The 14934-nt window shown below is 33.1% G+C and overlaps 2 protein-coding genes across 3 annotated transcripts; both read right to left on the minus strand.

The window, feature by feature from the left end:
- Positions 1-2254: 2254 nt before the first annotated feature.
- Positions 2255-3781, minus strand: LOC140814660 (leucine-rich repeat extensin-like protein 4). Its single transcript, XM_073173707.1, has one exon. The coding sequence runs from the start codon at positions 3653-3655 to the stop codon at positions 2453-2455; it is 1203 nt and encodes a 400-aa protein (XP_073029808.1). The 5' UTR covers positions 3656-3781; the 3' UTR covers positions 2255-2452.
- A 320-nt stretch (positions 3782-4101) lies between these two features.
- On the minus strand, positions 4102-6020 carry LOC140814707 (ADP,ATP carrier protein-like). Of its 2 annotated transcripts, XM_073173780.1 has the most exons (4): positions 5892-6014; positions 5261-5782; positions 4738-5088; positions 4102-4609 (listed from the first exon to the last, which is right to left on the minus strand). In XM_073173780.1, exons 2-4 carry the CDS (start codon positions 5756-5758, stop codon positions 4319-4321), a joined length of 1140 nt encoding a protein of 379 aa, XP_073029881.1. In that variant the 5' UTR covers positions 5759-5782; positions 5892-6014; the 3' UTR covers positions 4102-4318. The 2 variants fall into 2 exon arrangements, with proteins under 2 accessions (XP_073029881.1, XP_073029880.1); XM_073173779.1 differs by having other exon boundaries at positions 5261-6020.
- Positions 6021-14934: the final 8914 nt, after the last annotated feature.

The raw sequence follows: 14934 nt of genomic DNA on the forward strand, positions 1-14934 counted from the left end.
ACGCATCTCATCTTATTCAACGTCGAATTATCTCGATTCAACGTCGAATTACATCGATAGACACATTTGAAAGCTTTGAGGACTACAGTCGAAGATCCCATAATCTTTTTCATTCCTAGCCAACCACGCACACTTGCTTATATTATGTTCGAAACATTGCAGCCAAAAAATAGATATGCAAATGACTCTAATTCCGTGTTACATAGCACACACGACTGATGGGACAGATAACTCAACCTATCACGGGTTAAGAATTTGTCATGTGCAAATATCCATAATGCAAACATGTGCTTTGGGAGGATAAACAATTTCATGATTAGAGGCTTCCAAGGCCCCCGTCCCACTGTCGATGAGAAGAAATCGTACGCACAACTGAACCCCACATTACTGCAAAACCACACCTCCAAGCACAAGACCGCCGCATCAACAGACCCCAGCTCTCGAACCATCACTTCTCTAATACTCATAATCTGCTTAATAAGTGGCGAATCCTCTTGTCTCTATTCCCATTGTCAAACATCACCAAATCTGCTATAAGCACGATTGATTCATTTTATCCGGAGGCTATCTTTCTTCGTATGAATTTTCCACAAAGTCTTGTATATCAACGCATCATTCCAAACCTTTAGATTTTTCAATCTCATGCCTCCGTCTTCAATTGGTTGACAAACTTTTTGCTTGGAGGACGCTTGATTGGCCACACAAATTTCCTGCACATAATATAGAAAACATTCGAGATGTTAGAAGGGATTGGTAGAATAGACAACCAAAAATATTTCACACCCTGAATCACTGATCTAAGCGAATGATAGAGAGCGCATCGACCATTACTTAATCTGGTTTATGAGTATTTATCAATTTAGATATATCAAAACATAATAGATAAAAATGCATTCTTAAATTAATAAATATGTTTTTCATTCAAATATCACTCATAACGAAAAATCAATAAAAATAAAATTAACAGAATAATGAATTTTTCTAAAATCAAAACCACGATGTATTTAAATGAAGCATACATAGGCAAACGATTATCAAACAAAATTTGCTTAGTTAATTAAATTATCATAATAATGTTAAAATAAAAATATTAAACTTGTTATTAAGTTAAATATCAATTGTATTTTCTCTAACTTTTAACCCTTACAGATTTTGTTTAACTTTCTCTTTTTGTTTTTAGAATACATATTATAGATAATTAATCTTATATCAGAACTGATCATTTGAAAATTAATAAAGATGATAAATAATTTAATTTGAAATAAACTTTTAACATAATATCAATCAAATAAATATATGTATTAAAACACATATATAAATAAAATAATATGTAATGCTCAGTTAAAAATATCATATATAAAAATTGTAATCTCTGACAAATGAAAATAAGTTATCATTATAATTGATGTTTATTATAAGGATTGTCTTGGTTAAAAAAATTATCTCATTAATTTATTTTTAAATAGAAAGTAATTTCATTCTTTTTAATTTCCCATTAATTTATTTTTCTATGAATAAAGTTGAAATAAGTCAAACTAATCAAATTATACTACAAATAATATATAAGAAAAATTTACAAAAAAACTATAGAACCTACACGATCTCAATATTTATTTTCATTAGAAAAGTACTATAAGAAAAATGACATTTATTGACGTGTTTTTAATTACACTTTTAAAAAAGTATAAACTTTAGATAGACATTAATTAAATACCACAATTTAAGAATTTAAAAATAAACTAAAGTATCGTATTAATGCATTTTGTAATAATTAAATAAGTTTATTCTCATTTTCAAAATCAATCCTTAAATATATTTTTCTCGAATAATTTACAATAATACTTGAAATTTTTCATCTATTGTCTGACTTCATTTAATTAAGGAGAATTTCAAATTCACAATTTATTAATTTAATTAAATTTACATAATATTAACCGAATTATACTCGATCAACGAAAGTAAATCAATATATTATCTCAACCACACTTTTACACCAACTATTTCATCGTGACAAATTTTGAGCAGAGGTGGAGTGACAAGTTACAAGAATTAATCGAATTCTGAGGGGAAAAAAAAGAAGCCATGTAGAACTTCAAGGGTGAAAAAATATGAATGAATTCAATGTATTCAATTAATATTAATGCTCGTGTATTAATAATTGGCCATTAATTATTTAAGATATATAAATAAATTACAAATTAATTCGTATAAGAAAACAATAGAGAACAACATATAGAGAAATTTACGGTTGGAATAGATATATTTATATGTAATCACACGAGTATTCGGTATTCCAAGCCATGAAAAAGGTCATCAAATTATTACAATATAAGCATAAAATATATTACAATAAAATAAGGTGATGTAGAAGTAGATATGAGCATATTCCAAACTTCCAATAAAAAAGAACAACATACAAGTGATATTCCAATGGTAACTGGTGATGGTTTAATCAAGGTGGAGGAGTTGAAAATACCGCGGCATAACTATAACTATTAGCAGAACCGCCGCAGCCATTCTGGGAGCAGTTGACAGGCTTATTCAGAACTACATCACACTCCTTCCTACTCCTCTGCAATGGCCTTCTCGGCAGACAGTTTCTACGATCATCAAACGAGATCCCTTTTCTTGTTAAATTCGAACATATTCCCTCTTCTTCACACACAAAGTTATACGAGATTGTAAGATTTGTCAGACTAGGCAAGACACAGATTCCCTCAGGCAGCGCTCCACTTAGCTTGTTGTGGGCTAAATTTAGAATCTCCATTTTCGATAAACCAGCGATGTCATATGGTATCGAACCAACTAATTGATTGAAGCTCACGTCAAGAACTCTTAGCTTGTAAAGATATCCCACCTCATTTGGTATGCAACCCGTTAAGCTCGTGTTGCTCAGCAATAGTTCTTCTAGAGTGTTGGCCAATTTGGCTATGCCTGGTGGGATGCAGCCTGTGAATTTATTGTTGGCAAAAACTATGACAGAAGCAAGCGTTGTGCCTATATTTTGTGGGATCAAAGAAGTGAATCTATTGTTGTTGATAAATATGGCATCCAGGTTTCTGTTAAAGAGTTGAGGTGGCACCTGGCCTTCGAACTCATTGAAACGAATATCAAGGTATTTTAGAGTAGGAAGAGACAGGACAATGGAAGGGAAAGGTCCTACGAATCTGTTGTTACTGAGGTCTAGTTCAAAGAGAAAGGTGAGGTTCGATAAAGATTGTGGGATGATTCCACAGAACCGGTTGCTGTTTAAATGGATCAAGGCTAGGTCAGTGAGAAGGCCAAGTTCTTCAGGTATGTAGCCGGCTATGTCAGCATGGTTAAGGTCGATTCCAGCAATGGTTTGGGTTGTGGTGTTGGGAAATGGTGCACAGTAGACACCGGTGTAGTTGCATACTGAGGGCCCATTCCAGTTGGAGGTGAAGTTTAAGGGATCTGAGTAGATAACGTGTTTCCAAGCTTGAAGGGCGATGTAGGCTTTTTGAAGCCTGTGATTTGCTGTGGAGTTCTTGGGAAAATGGTGGTGGTGCTGGTAGTTTGTGGTGGCGCTATGACCAATCTTGGCGGCTCTGTAGTTGAAAGATGGGTGAATTAGCAGCAAGGGTAGTAGGACATGGAATAGGAAGAGGGGTGGAGAATATGAGGCCATGTGCATGGAAATTCAAGAAAATTGTTCTTGTTTAGCAAGATTTTCCTTCCTTGTATGGTCTTCTTTGTGCTACATATGCATGCTGAGATTTATTCATCTACTTTTTCCGTCACATCAAGTCGAAACATCATCAACCAATTGTCACGTAAATGACTCAAAAAAATTTAGCTGGGAGATACCTTCATTTATACATGAAATTCGAAAAATTTCATCTGGTGAATGGTTTGGCTGCCCTTTTGCTTGTTACAACTACCAATAATAGGGACATTTTACCATTAGTAATGGCAACCAACATGATTAAGTTTTTACCATTTTCTCGACATTTGATTGTGCTGCTGACCATTTTGAACTGATAAGTACTGCTTCGGCTGAATTCATCAGTTTTGCATGAGTATGATGCTGAATTTGATTGAACTGAAAACAAAAAAAGAAATTGACATAAATCTCATTTATAATACGTAACTTTCTTATCTAAATCAAGTGGAAACAGAAAAAGACAGCTCCTCCACCAGAAAAAGCAACTCGATTACTCTTGATCTTGGACATTACAAAGTACCTCAATTTTCTACGGTATTTCAAAAGTGCAGGGATTCAGTACTTGTTCGGCTAATTTGCTATTATCAAATTTTTTTTCTTTATCCCACTAAAAGCATATCAAGAGTATTACTTCTATTTAGTCCCTATCACTAATGATATAGTCCCAAGAGGTCTGCTTTCCAGTTTCTTATGCCCTGCCATAACTAAATACATCGGAACCATACCAAGAAGGCATGCTCCATACCCCTTGTAAAGTGAAAGAATCCCTTCATTCTTGATTATCTGAACTAATGCTTCGAATGAATTCTTGTACTTTAATGCCTCTCCACAAGTCATCATCTTTCGTCTTTGCACCGTCTCAAAAGGGTAAGCAGCCAATATGCTGAGTAGCCCAATCATCAAAGCGGCATCTGCCGAAAATTTCTGCCATTGGTTGAAAATGCATAACTCGTTAGCAGTTACGTCCAGAAAGCCTTTGCATCATAAGAAGAGAGACTGTGGAAATGATGTTTAAGTGTGTTAGCTGTCATTGGACCATATGATTCGCTCACCTTGGATGGATCAGACTTTGTGGGTGAGCCACCACATGCCAAATTGTGGCTATTGTTAATTATGAGGCCTATGTAACCAACGAAGAATCCACGGTAAATACCAACTAAACCATCATATTTGAAGGTCTTTCTGTAGACATCGAATAAGCCATTGAACTGCCTTCCACCTCCATTTTTTACACACTTGATATCACAAGCTAGACGTGTGCGAGCATATTTTAGCGGGTAGAGGCACGAATAAAGACAGGTGTGAGCAACCAAGGTTTTTAAATATGTTTCACAACCAACTCTGTCTTTCGTCAAGCCAACACAAATTCCACGAACGACATAACCAGAAAAAACATTGAGGGCCTGGCTAGAACACGCAAATACAAGAAAGTGTGAAAATTGTGTTAACATGTCAGCACATTGAGCGACCAAATTCAGAATCAATCGTTTATTTCTATTACATATAGTGAATGATCATGCAAGTTTTAAAACAAAACAAGTAAAGAATCATATTCGTTTTTGGATTAAATTTGACCTGTACAGGGAAGACTCTGATAAGATTAACTGAGTTGCCTCTCCAGAGAGAAAAAACACCCTCATTCCTGACAAGTCTAACAAAGCAATCCGAAATCCCACGGTATGGTGTAGATAGTTTACCGCATTTGATCAACTCTTGCTGATTCTGAAGCAAAAGCTTCACTCTCTCAAATGGAGCTCTAGCAGTGAAGCTCACTGCCGAAACAAGCCCTCTCATGAAAAATGTTGCCATTCCAATGCCAATAAGGATATCATCATCTATCGGATACCGTTTACGGATAAGGGAAGAAGACTCGTTAAAATTGCCTACAAATGATGATAAAACAGGATTCCAAGAACCTCCATTGTCAAATATTCTGTCTATTGAGTCTCTTAAACCATCCTGTCTTGTGTTCGTGTAGGAATATAAACTACTAAAAACGAAATGCCCCCCATTAGCCTGTTGAACTGCCACATTATTCGCCATTTTCTCCTGCAAACCCAGTGGTTGGATCATCTTGTCTGGCTAGCTAACTAACAGCTGCATCACAAATACATTCAACGTATAATATATACATGCATGAAATCTGAATATAAAGCCATAATAAGTTGTATATCATGCAATTTGTACATTCATGCAGAGTCTTCACCTAAAATCCGTTAACCCATTTCATCTGAATGACCAACGGGCAGTACTCTACGTGAATGCATCCTTTTTTTTGCAGAAGTACGTTAATTTACTCCATTTCGAATGATATTACATACAATCCCACAGATGAAAAAAGGGAAGAATTAAAAATTTGGGTTTCATTTCCTCAAGAATTTACAGTGAACAAATACAACTATTGATAAGATGACACGGGTCTGCTGTTGTAACAAACTTAACAAAATAATAATAATAATAATAATAACCAATTAAATACATGAAAAATCATCTCCTGGAGACTTTCATGGGCTTCATAATTGGGCTGATCCTAAAATTAAATTTTCCCGGGGATAAATTATCGAGAATAATGGGCGCTTAATGGCACAATATACTTGGGCTTCCAAAACGGGAGAGAAGAATAATGGGCCTTTCTGCTTCTTAGCTGGAGGCAATACCTAAAGTTATAAATGGACAATGGTATTCGATCTTTTTATATAAGAGAAATAGAATATTGAAAAATCTGAAGTACTTCACATTTAGAAATATGGGAATAGAAATTATTTTTACAAAAAAATTAAACAATTACCCCCGAGATAGTAAAATGACCCAGCGAAGCGTCAGTATCAATATTTTACGACATGAACGAATTTCTGTAACATACCTTTGGAGTATATTTTTCGGGTGAAAATTTACGTTAAATTATTTTTCATCTCCGAAAGCGCCAAATAAAATCCGATATCGATCTCATATTACAAATTTATATGTAAAATTCATATGACCAATGAAATTTAATTTGAGGGTTGGTTAGGTTATGTTTGGGCAAAAACTTGTGTGAGACGGTCTCACGGGTCGTATTTGTGAGACGGATCTCTTATTTGGGTCACCCATGAAAAAGTATTACTTTTTATGCTGAGAGTATTACTTTTTATTGTGAATATGTGTAGGGTTGACCCGTCTCAAGGATTATGATCCGTGAGACGGCCTCACATGAGACTCACTCCTATGTTTGAAGTGGTTAGTTTCTTGGCTTTATCATGTATGTATTTTTGGTGCCAGTGTTTTAGGAAAGTTGATACTCATTTTGTAGGGATGGCAATTTCCTCCGAATCCGTTGGAGGATCTGATATTCGACTTGAATAGAAGAAGGTATGAAGGAATTTTTAGACCCGATTAAATAATTGGGTAATCGGGTATGGGGATTTTCGGGTTCGGGTATGGAGGTGGGTTTGATATAATCCGACCCACACCCGACCCGAATACTCGTTTAAATTAATTAATATATAGAATATATATATGTATGTATATATGTATACATAGAGTAATTATAATTATTTATATTAAATATTCATCTTCTCAAATCCAAGTAAATCGGTATTTTTTCTTTTCTCTTTCCTTTCATATTTATTTTTACGTTTCAAGGTCTTACCACTCTTTTATTTTTCATTCAATTTCTCATATTCTCCACTTGTAAGTTTATTCTATGTTTTGACTTCAAAAATTGAAAAATATTTTATTTCTTGATTATTGTAATGCCGAGATTTTATTACTGTAATCTGAGATTAATCTGGAACGATTTATTGATTAATCGAGATGATTATAGACGGAACAGATTAGACCGAGAGAGTCGAGAAAAGAATTGACAATGTGCCAAGAAAGGAGCCCCGCGCACATGCGCGATATGTATCGGCGCACATGCGCGAGGAGGACAAAAGCTTGCGCGCACATGCGCGACTTCACTGCGCGCACATGCGCGTAACGTCCAGAGGCATCGGCGCATATGCGCGACCTAAATGGCGCATATGCGCGACCTAAATTGCGCATATGCGCGAGTTGTTAAACTTGTCTTCGCCGAGACCCGAAGGTCTCGCGCATATGCGCGAGTCGTGTCGCGCATATGCGCGAGACGTGCTGCACAAAGGAGTATGCCACGTTTCTAGCCATGCATGAAGTATATATATATATATGTATATACAGACGGTAATCAGCAAGAATCAGAAAGAAATAAGAAGGAGAAAGGGAAAAAGGAAACCGAGGGAAAATTTGGAGATTGTGAACGATTCGTTCACCTGATTTTGAATCCGACTTCGATATCGTGTTCCTATCAACGCAGACTACAACTGGACGTAAGTTTTGTTACGTTTAGACAAGATTTGAATTTATGGTATTGTCAGAATTGAATATGATTCAGATATGGTGTTTCTACTACCGTAGACATCGTATAATTGAAGTCAGATTGAAGAACAGATTGTTTCTGTATTTGTTATGATTTCGATTATATCGTGATATCATTGATATGAATCAGACTGTATTTTGTTCAGATATTGATCAGATTATGTACTGAGTTGAGTATTGATCAGAACAGATTATGAATTGAGTTATTCATTGATACTATGTATTCGATATTGTCTTTTCAGATTGGATATGGACAGAATTGAATACAGGTCATCGTCTTCGTCAGACAGGGAAGACAAAGGTATAATTCATGTGATATTCAGGAAGATACAACTCAATAAGATCCTATTTGAGTTTCCCAGCAAAAATCACATACTAGCTTTATTGTTTATATTATGCTTTGTTTACAGATTGTTATACATTGCATTTTAAGATATTTATGCTTTGTTTACAGATTGTAATACATTGCATCTAAGATAGGAAAGTCTTGACAGCTCAGTCAGACTTCTAGACGTTCGGTGTATCGTACATAGGAGCAGACACCCTCTGATTGTAGCACCACGATACAGCCATGGCCGAAGTCTAGGAATAAGACGTACAGTTACCACGATCGGTTGAGTAGGTAACAGCCATTGACGTCTTATTCATCACGGGATCCCTAGAGTTATAGTGGAGTCGAGTTTAGACATGATTTAACTAGAACTGCATGTGTTTATGAATGTGGTTTCATAGACTATGAAACCCATGTGTATTGCTTTCAGTTATGACAGCATGTTTATATGATTTGATTTAAATTGCATGTTTATCTGAATTGAGTTGCATGCTTATTTTGGTTTGATTTCATAGATTATGAAATCTATTACTTTGAATATGATCATGATAGCATTTTTATGATTTAGATTGTTTCTATACATGCTTACCATGTTTTATACTGGGATTTATTCTCATCGGAGTTATCCGGCTGTTGTCTTGTTTTGTATGTGTGCATGACAACAGGTGGGGCTGGATCGGGGTCAAGAAGATGATGAGAGAAGACGAGTTAGCGTGGTGATTCCGGACTTATTGTAGACTTGGTTTTATTACTTGAATTTAGTAACTGAACCTTAGACCTAGTTTGTACAGTATTGTACTTTTATACTGAAATGTATTTTATACAGATATGTACATTGTTTAGATTCCATTACCTTCCGCAGATGCATTTTAAAAAGAAAAATTTTTAGACCCTGTTTATCAGAACTGATAATTAAATCCCAACGATGATTAAGAAAATGATTAGCGTCCGGGTCCCCACAATTATGGTTCATTGTATTCCTTTTTTGTTTGCATATTTCCCAATTCATTTTAGGGTTTTTTTAACCAATTAATTTTGGGAGTTTGGAATATACGTAATTATTGGTTTTGGTTTTGTTTTTTGTTTTTTGACTTGGGCTATTTTTAATATTTTGTTATTTTTTCTATAAAGTTTATTTTACAAATTTTTATCATTAATAATTTTCTTATTGTTCATTTAAATAATTTTTAAAATATTCATAATTTCATTGAAACAATTTAAATTTGAAAAAATTCAATTGTATATGATAATAGGGTATTTGGGTAGGGTATGAGTATCCGATAATCCGATGGATATGGGGATGAAGTTCAATACCCGATGGGTATGGGGATGGGTATGGGGATGAATTTAATAAATGGATATGGGGATGGATGTATGAAATCCGACCCATACCCTACCCATTGTCATCCCTACTTTTCTGTTAAGTGTTGGGTTTGAAATTTTTTTTTGATTTGTGCCTGAGGATGAAGTAAAGTATAGCATCAAAGATATGTTCCGAAAGGGCCAGAATTTGGTGCTTGCAACAGACGATTTGCTAGGATCGGTATATCAAGGAGAATATTGCTTCTATTTAGTCTCTATCATCGCTGATATATATGTCCCAAAATGTCTGTTTTCCAGTCTCTTGGGCCTGTCATAACTAAATACAACGGAACCATGCCAAGAAGGCATGCTCCATACCCCTTGTAAAGTGAACGAATCCCTTCATTCTTGATTATCTGAACTAATGTGTCGGCTGAATTCTTGTACTTCAGTTCCTCTCCACATCTCATCATCATTCGTTCTTGCACCGTTTTTGTTAGAACCAATGGAATTCGGATATCTCCGCACTGGTATGATATTGTTTACTTTGGGTTTTAACCCTCATGATTTTGCTTTTAGAACCACCCAAAGGCTTCATACCAATGGAGATATCATTCCATCTTTATTAACCCATGATTTTTCTCTAGATCTTTCAATATGAGACTTTGGTTGCATCCCAACAGTTTAAAAAGTGTAAACCACAAAAAAGCTGAATACCCCAATCAGCAGCGCCGTGTCTGCCGAAAATTTCTGCCATTGAATTGGAAATACATTGCTGATTAGCAGTTATGTTGAGAAAATCTATGCCTCATTAGAAACATCGTGTGAATGAAAAGTGTGTTTATCATCATTGAAATATAAGATTCAGCTCTCCGATCCTTGGATGGATCAAACTTATGTGTGTCAATAATGACACCTATGAAACCAAGGAAGAATCCACGATAAATCCCCGCAAAACCATCAGATTTGAGGGTCTTTCTGTAGACGTTGAATAAGCCATTGAACTGCCTTTCACCTCCACTTTTGACACACTTGGTATCACTAGCTACACGTGTACGAGCATATTTCAACGGAACGGGTAGAGGCACGTATAAAACTGTTTGTTTTTTTAAAAAAAATTATTTATACTTGTTGTTCTACCTAAAATTATAATTTATAAATGGCATTCCGATTCAAAATTTAACATAATTAAATAAGTTATGTGTTGAAAAGAGTTGTTAATCTATCTAATCTAAATAATAAAAGGTACATGTTATGTTTTGGGTATCGAGTTTATGAAAAATGAGTGTGATACCAAATACCAATGAATTCAATTCTATTTGAATTTTTTATCCGTCGAATATGTCATACAAGACTTGTATAGTACGATTTCTCCTGTTGCCATATCACTTTTTAGGACCAACTTGATTATTGATGTTCATTTGAATACATCGAAGTCAAACTTAGTTCATAAATGTCTCAAAATGATTTTAAGATCCTAAATTATTTCTCCATCTTAGAGATAGTTCAATAAAATTCAGTATCAAACTCTTGCTATTAATATTCATCAAAATTCTTATGATCCTATAATTCGAAGATGAACATGTCCGTGTTATTGATCCAATTCAATTTAGTTACAAGTCATTATGATTTAAGAGTAAATCTCTTGTGATACGGTCTCACGAATCTTTATCTGCGAGAATGATCAACTCTACCGATATTCACAATAAAAAATAATAATCTTAACATAAAATGTAATATTTTTTCATAGATGACCCCAATAAGAGACCTGTCTCACAAAATAAGACCCGTGAGATCGTCATACACAAGTTTTTGACATGATTTTATTAAAAAAAAAAAAAAATAGCCACGACTCAGTTGCTAGTATTTTTTACCTTGTTCTTGCGATTTATTTTGCGTTGCTTCATTCACAAAATATTTATTGTACTTTTTACTTTTTCTTTTTATGGGTACGTGAATGTAAAAATAAAAACTAATCGTATGTTACTCGAAATTGGCCAATAATTGGACTTTTCTTTTATCTGCTTTTATCTTGCCCATGTTGTTTCCAAAAAAAAAAAAAATCTTGCCCATGTTAAATCAAATCAAATAAAATCAAAATCAAAATCATATCAAATCATAAATTCAACTTGCTCCATCCCCAATTAGTTTCTTGACACGTCATCATCGTCCTGTCCAGCTCGTACAGGCTTGAAGCCGTAGAGTAATCGATTAACTGTGATGTGATGAAATATTAATTTTTGATTATTAATATATATCAATTTTTATAAAATATAAAAAATTCATAATAATAATCTAATGATATTGTAATAAAATAAAAAACCATCCCGTCCATTTTAATGAGACCTTCGAAAGGACACAAATTAGAGTTCGTGGGCACATGTGAGCCTTCGATTGATTCAAAATATAGAAAAAAAGTAATTGTTTTTATTTTTTTTTGTGCCCCTTGTCTCACGTCGAAAAAATCAGACATTTAACATGAGTTTATAATGACTTACAATGGACTTCTATAGCAATTTGAGTTAATCATTTTCGTAAAGCGAGGAGGAATACGAAGTAGTTGTTATAGGGGCCTATTGTGCAGTCACGCAGGTGCGGTCCCGAGCTCGGGGCGTGACATTCTTACTTATAAATAAATGAAATAAACAAAATGAATGGCTCTCAATTCTTGAGAATTGGCCACAAAATCACAACTGAAATATGGTATCGTTACACTCGATGCTTTTCGTATAATAAATAATATGAGGTTTCCCATATATTTTCATGACTATGTAGGTGGCCACTCCAAGTCTCCATCCCCTCACGTGAAATATGTAACTTTGGCCTCATTTTCTTTGTAATTAAGCTGCAAACCTAGAGTCCTGTATTAAAAAAAATAAAATTAATAATATATATTGGTTTTATTTTTTTATTTTTTTTTTCCTCGAGTTCAATATGAATTTTTTTTTCAACCAATTGATTTTTTTGTACGTAGTGCTCATTTTTTTTTTAATTTCTTTCGGAGCCGTATCGTATTCCATCGTTTTTTTTTTCTTTATCCGCGCTTAAAATCATTGTCAAAGTGGCGAACTTGATTTCTATCTTCGAATTGTTGCACTGGTAAATGTGATTTGGTTGTTGAGACAATTTTCCAACAATTTGTGTTGTGGAATTTGTGTCAGATTTTTATTTGAATTTTTGAAGGTTTTTTGTGACGGAAAGTTATGTTTTTTCATTTTTTTTTTAAATTGTTGTTGTCATGACCAAACACTTATCATTAAATCAAAACTTATAGTTATTAGTCATTTGACAACTTCATTGTTTTATACCCGTGTAGCACATACTCCACTTACTTGAATACTAATAGGTCAGATTATTAGGTTCATGAGTCCGAAGATATGCATGTCACTCTTTTATGGCTTACGTACCCTTAGGATATCAGCATTACATTTTCTTTACATCTTATCTCCAGAAAAGATATTATTATTCGTTAAATCTGTTGTCACTTTTTATAGCTCGTGTAATCAACCATATCAAACGACGAAACTTCAACTTGACGTATAAAAACTTCTTAAATCGTCACCCATATTGATACTACTATTATTCAATGCGCCTGACCCAACAATTATTATTTTATACGATGATGGATTGGTAATTGTACATTGTAACTTTAGACTTGTTTTGTGGATGATTTTCAGTTTTTATTTTCTCGTCTAATTAGTATATCATTTTCTTTATCCACGATTGAAAATTTAAAATTGTGTTGTTTGATTTTTGTGAAGGTATATTCTGTTTTTATTTTTTGTAATATTAGTGAAATAAGAGAGATTTCAAAATGCGAAAGATGGAAATTTCTTCATATTTATTTTTCAAGAATTATTGATGATTATCTTAGGTAAAATTCTATTTGAATTTGTAGATATAGTTAAATATGCTTTATAATTAGTAAAGTTACCCCGTCAAAACTGAATCCTACGGAACTGAAACTCGGGCTACAAGGTGATAAAGAAAATGAAAAGTTTGATATGATTCATATGAAAGTTCATAAGATCTCTATCATTTTTGAAGTATTAATAGAACTGAAAAAACACAGTATTATCATTTAATTGACAGACTGAATCATCTTGTTAAACAGAACAATCATTTTCAATTATGAAACTTCTCGGAACTTTTTTTCGAAATAAGATAGAAGAAGAGTTTTTTTTATTGATTTTATAATTATCTATAATGAAAAATGTTTCCTACAAAGTTATACAATAATTCAATAATTGATGATTTTTATTATATGAAAAATCACATGACAAATTTTCAGTAATTTATATATTTTTGTGTCACTATTTAATATTCATAGTTACCATTAAATGGTTTTTTAAATATTATTTGATTATAAATTAGTCTTTTATTATTTTATAATTATTAAATATTTAATTTATAGTATTTTATTATTTATTATTTATCGATCAATAGTTAGCCCATGATCATTTTTTTTATGACTATACCTCTATATTAAGCTTTTCTTTTTGGCAAATAAAACCAAATATTCCAGCTAATTCTTCGTAGAGAAACAAACGATCATAACTTTCCAAAACTCCAAATATATCCATATTCCAGATTCACTTATTGTTCTCTAAACATTTAATTTTATTTTATTTTTGATATGTTGTTAGAATCAAGTATTTATTATTAGGTAAAAATTTACGGTTATTAAGATTTAAGTATGACACAACTTTATTTTCTTATATTAATGACAACATATAGTGCACATACTTGGATGCTAATAAATCGAATTGTTAGGTTCATAAATTTGGGAAAGTATGTGTTTATGTGTTGGTGTTGTTTTATGTCCCTCAGAAAATGATTTTTACCATTTTTGTACCGCCATTAATATATATGTTAAAAAACCAAACGTGAGCTAACCATCGAAAGAGCGAAGTAATTTCATATATATTATTTGATTTTTTAACTGTTGGTTGGTTGGTGGTACGTGAACTAATGTGATATAAATAAAGTCCAAAACCTATAGGATAATTAATGAATTTAAAACATTCACATCGACAGCACATAGACAACAACATTTTATAATTTTTATGATAATTTTAGAAGCTAATTAATTCAAAAATTAATAAATTAAATATAAATTATCATATTTTAGGAAAATATGATAATTATTTAGTTTTATAACTTTAATAAATTATTACTTTACGATATTCATGGTATCTTAGACTTATATAAAGGTTGTTTTAAATGCAAATTATTTCAAATT

The sequence above is a fragment of the Primulina eburnea genome, chromosome 15 (genome assembly GCF_022965805.1).
Source record: "Primulina eburnea isolate SZY01 chromosome 15, ASM2296580v1, whole genome shotgun sequence".
Lineage (NCBI taxonomy): Eukaryota > Viridiplantae > Streptophyta > Magnoliopsida > Lamiales > Gesneriaceae > Primulina > Primulina eburnea.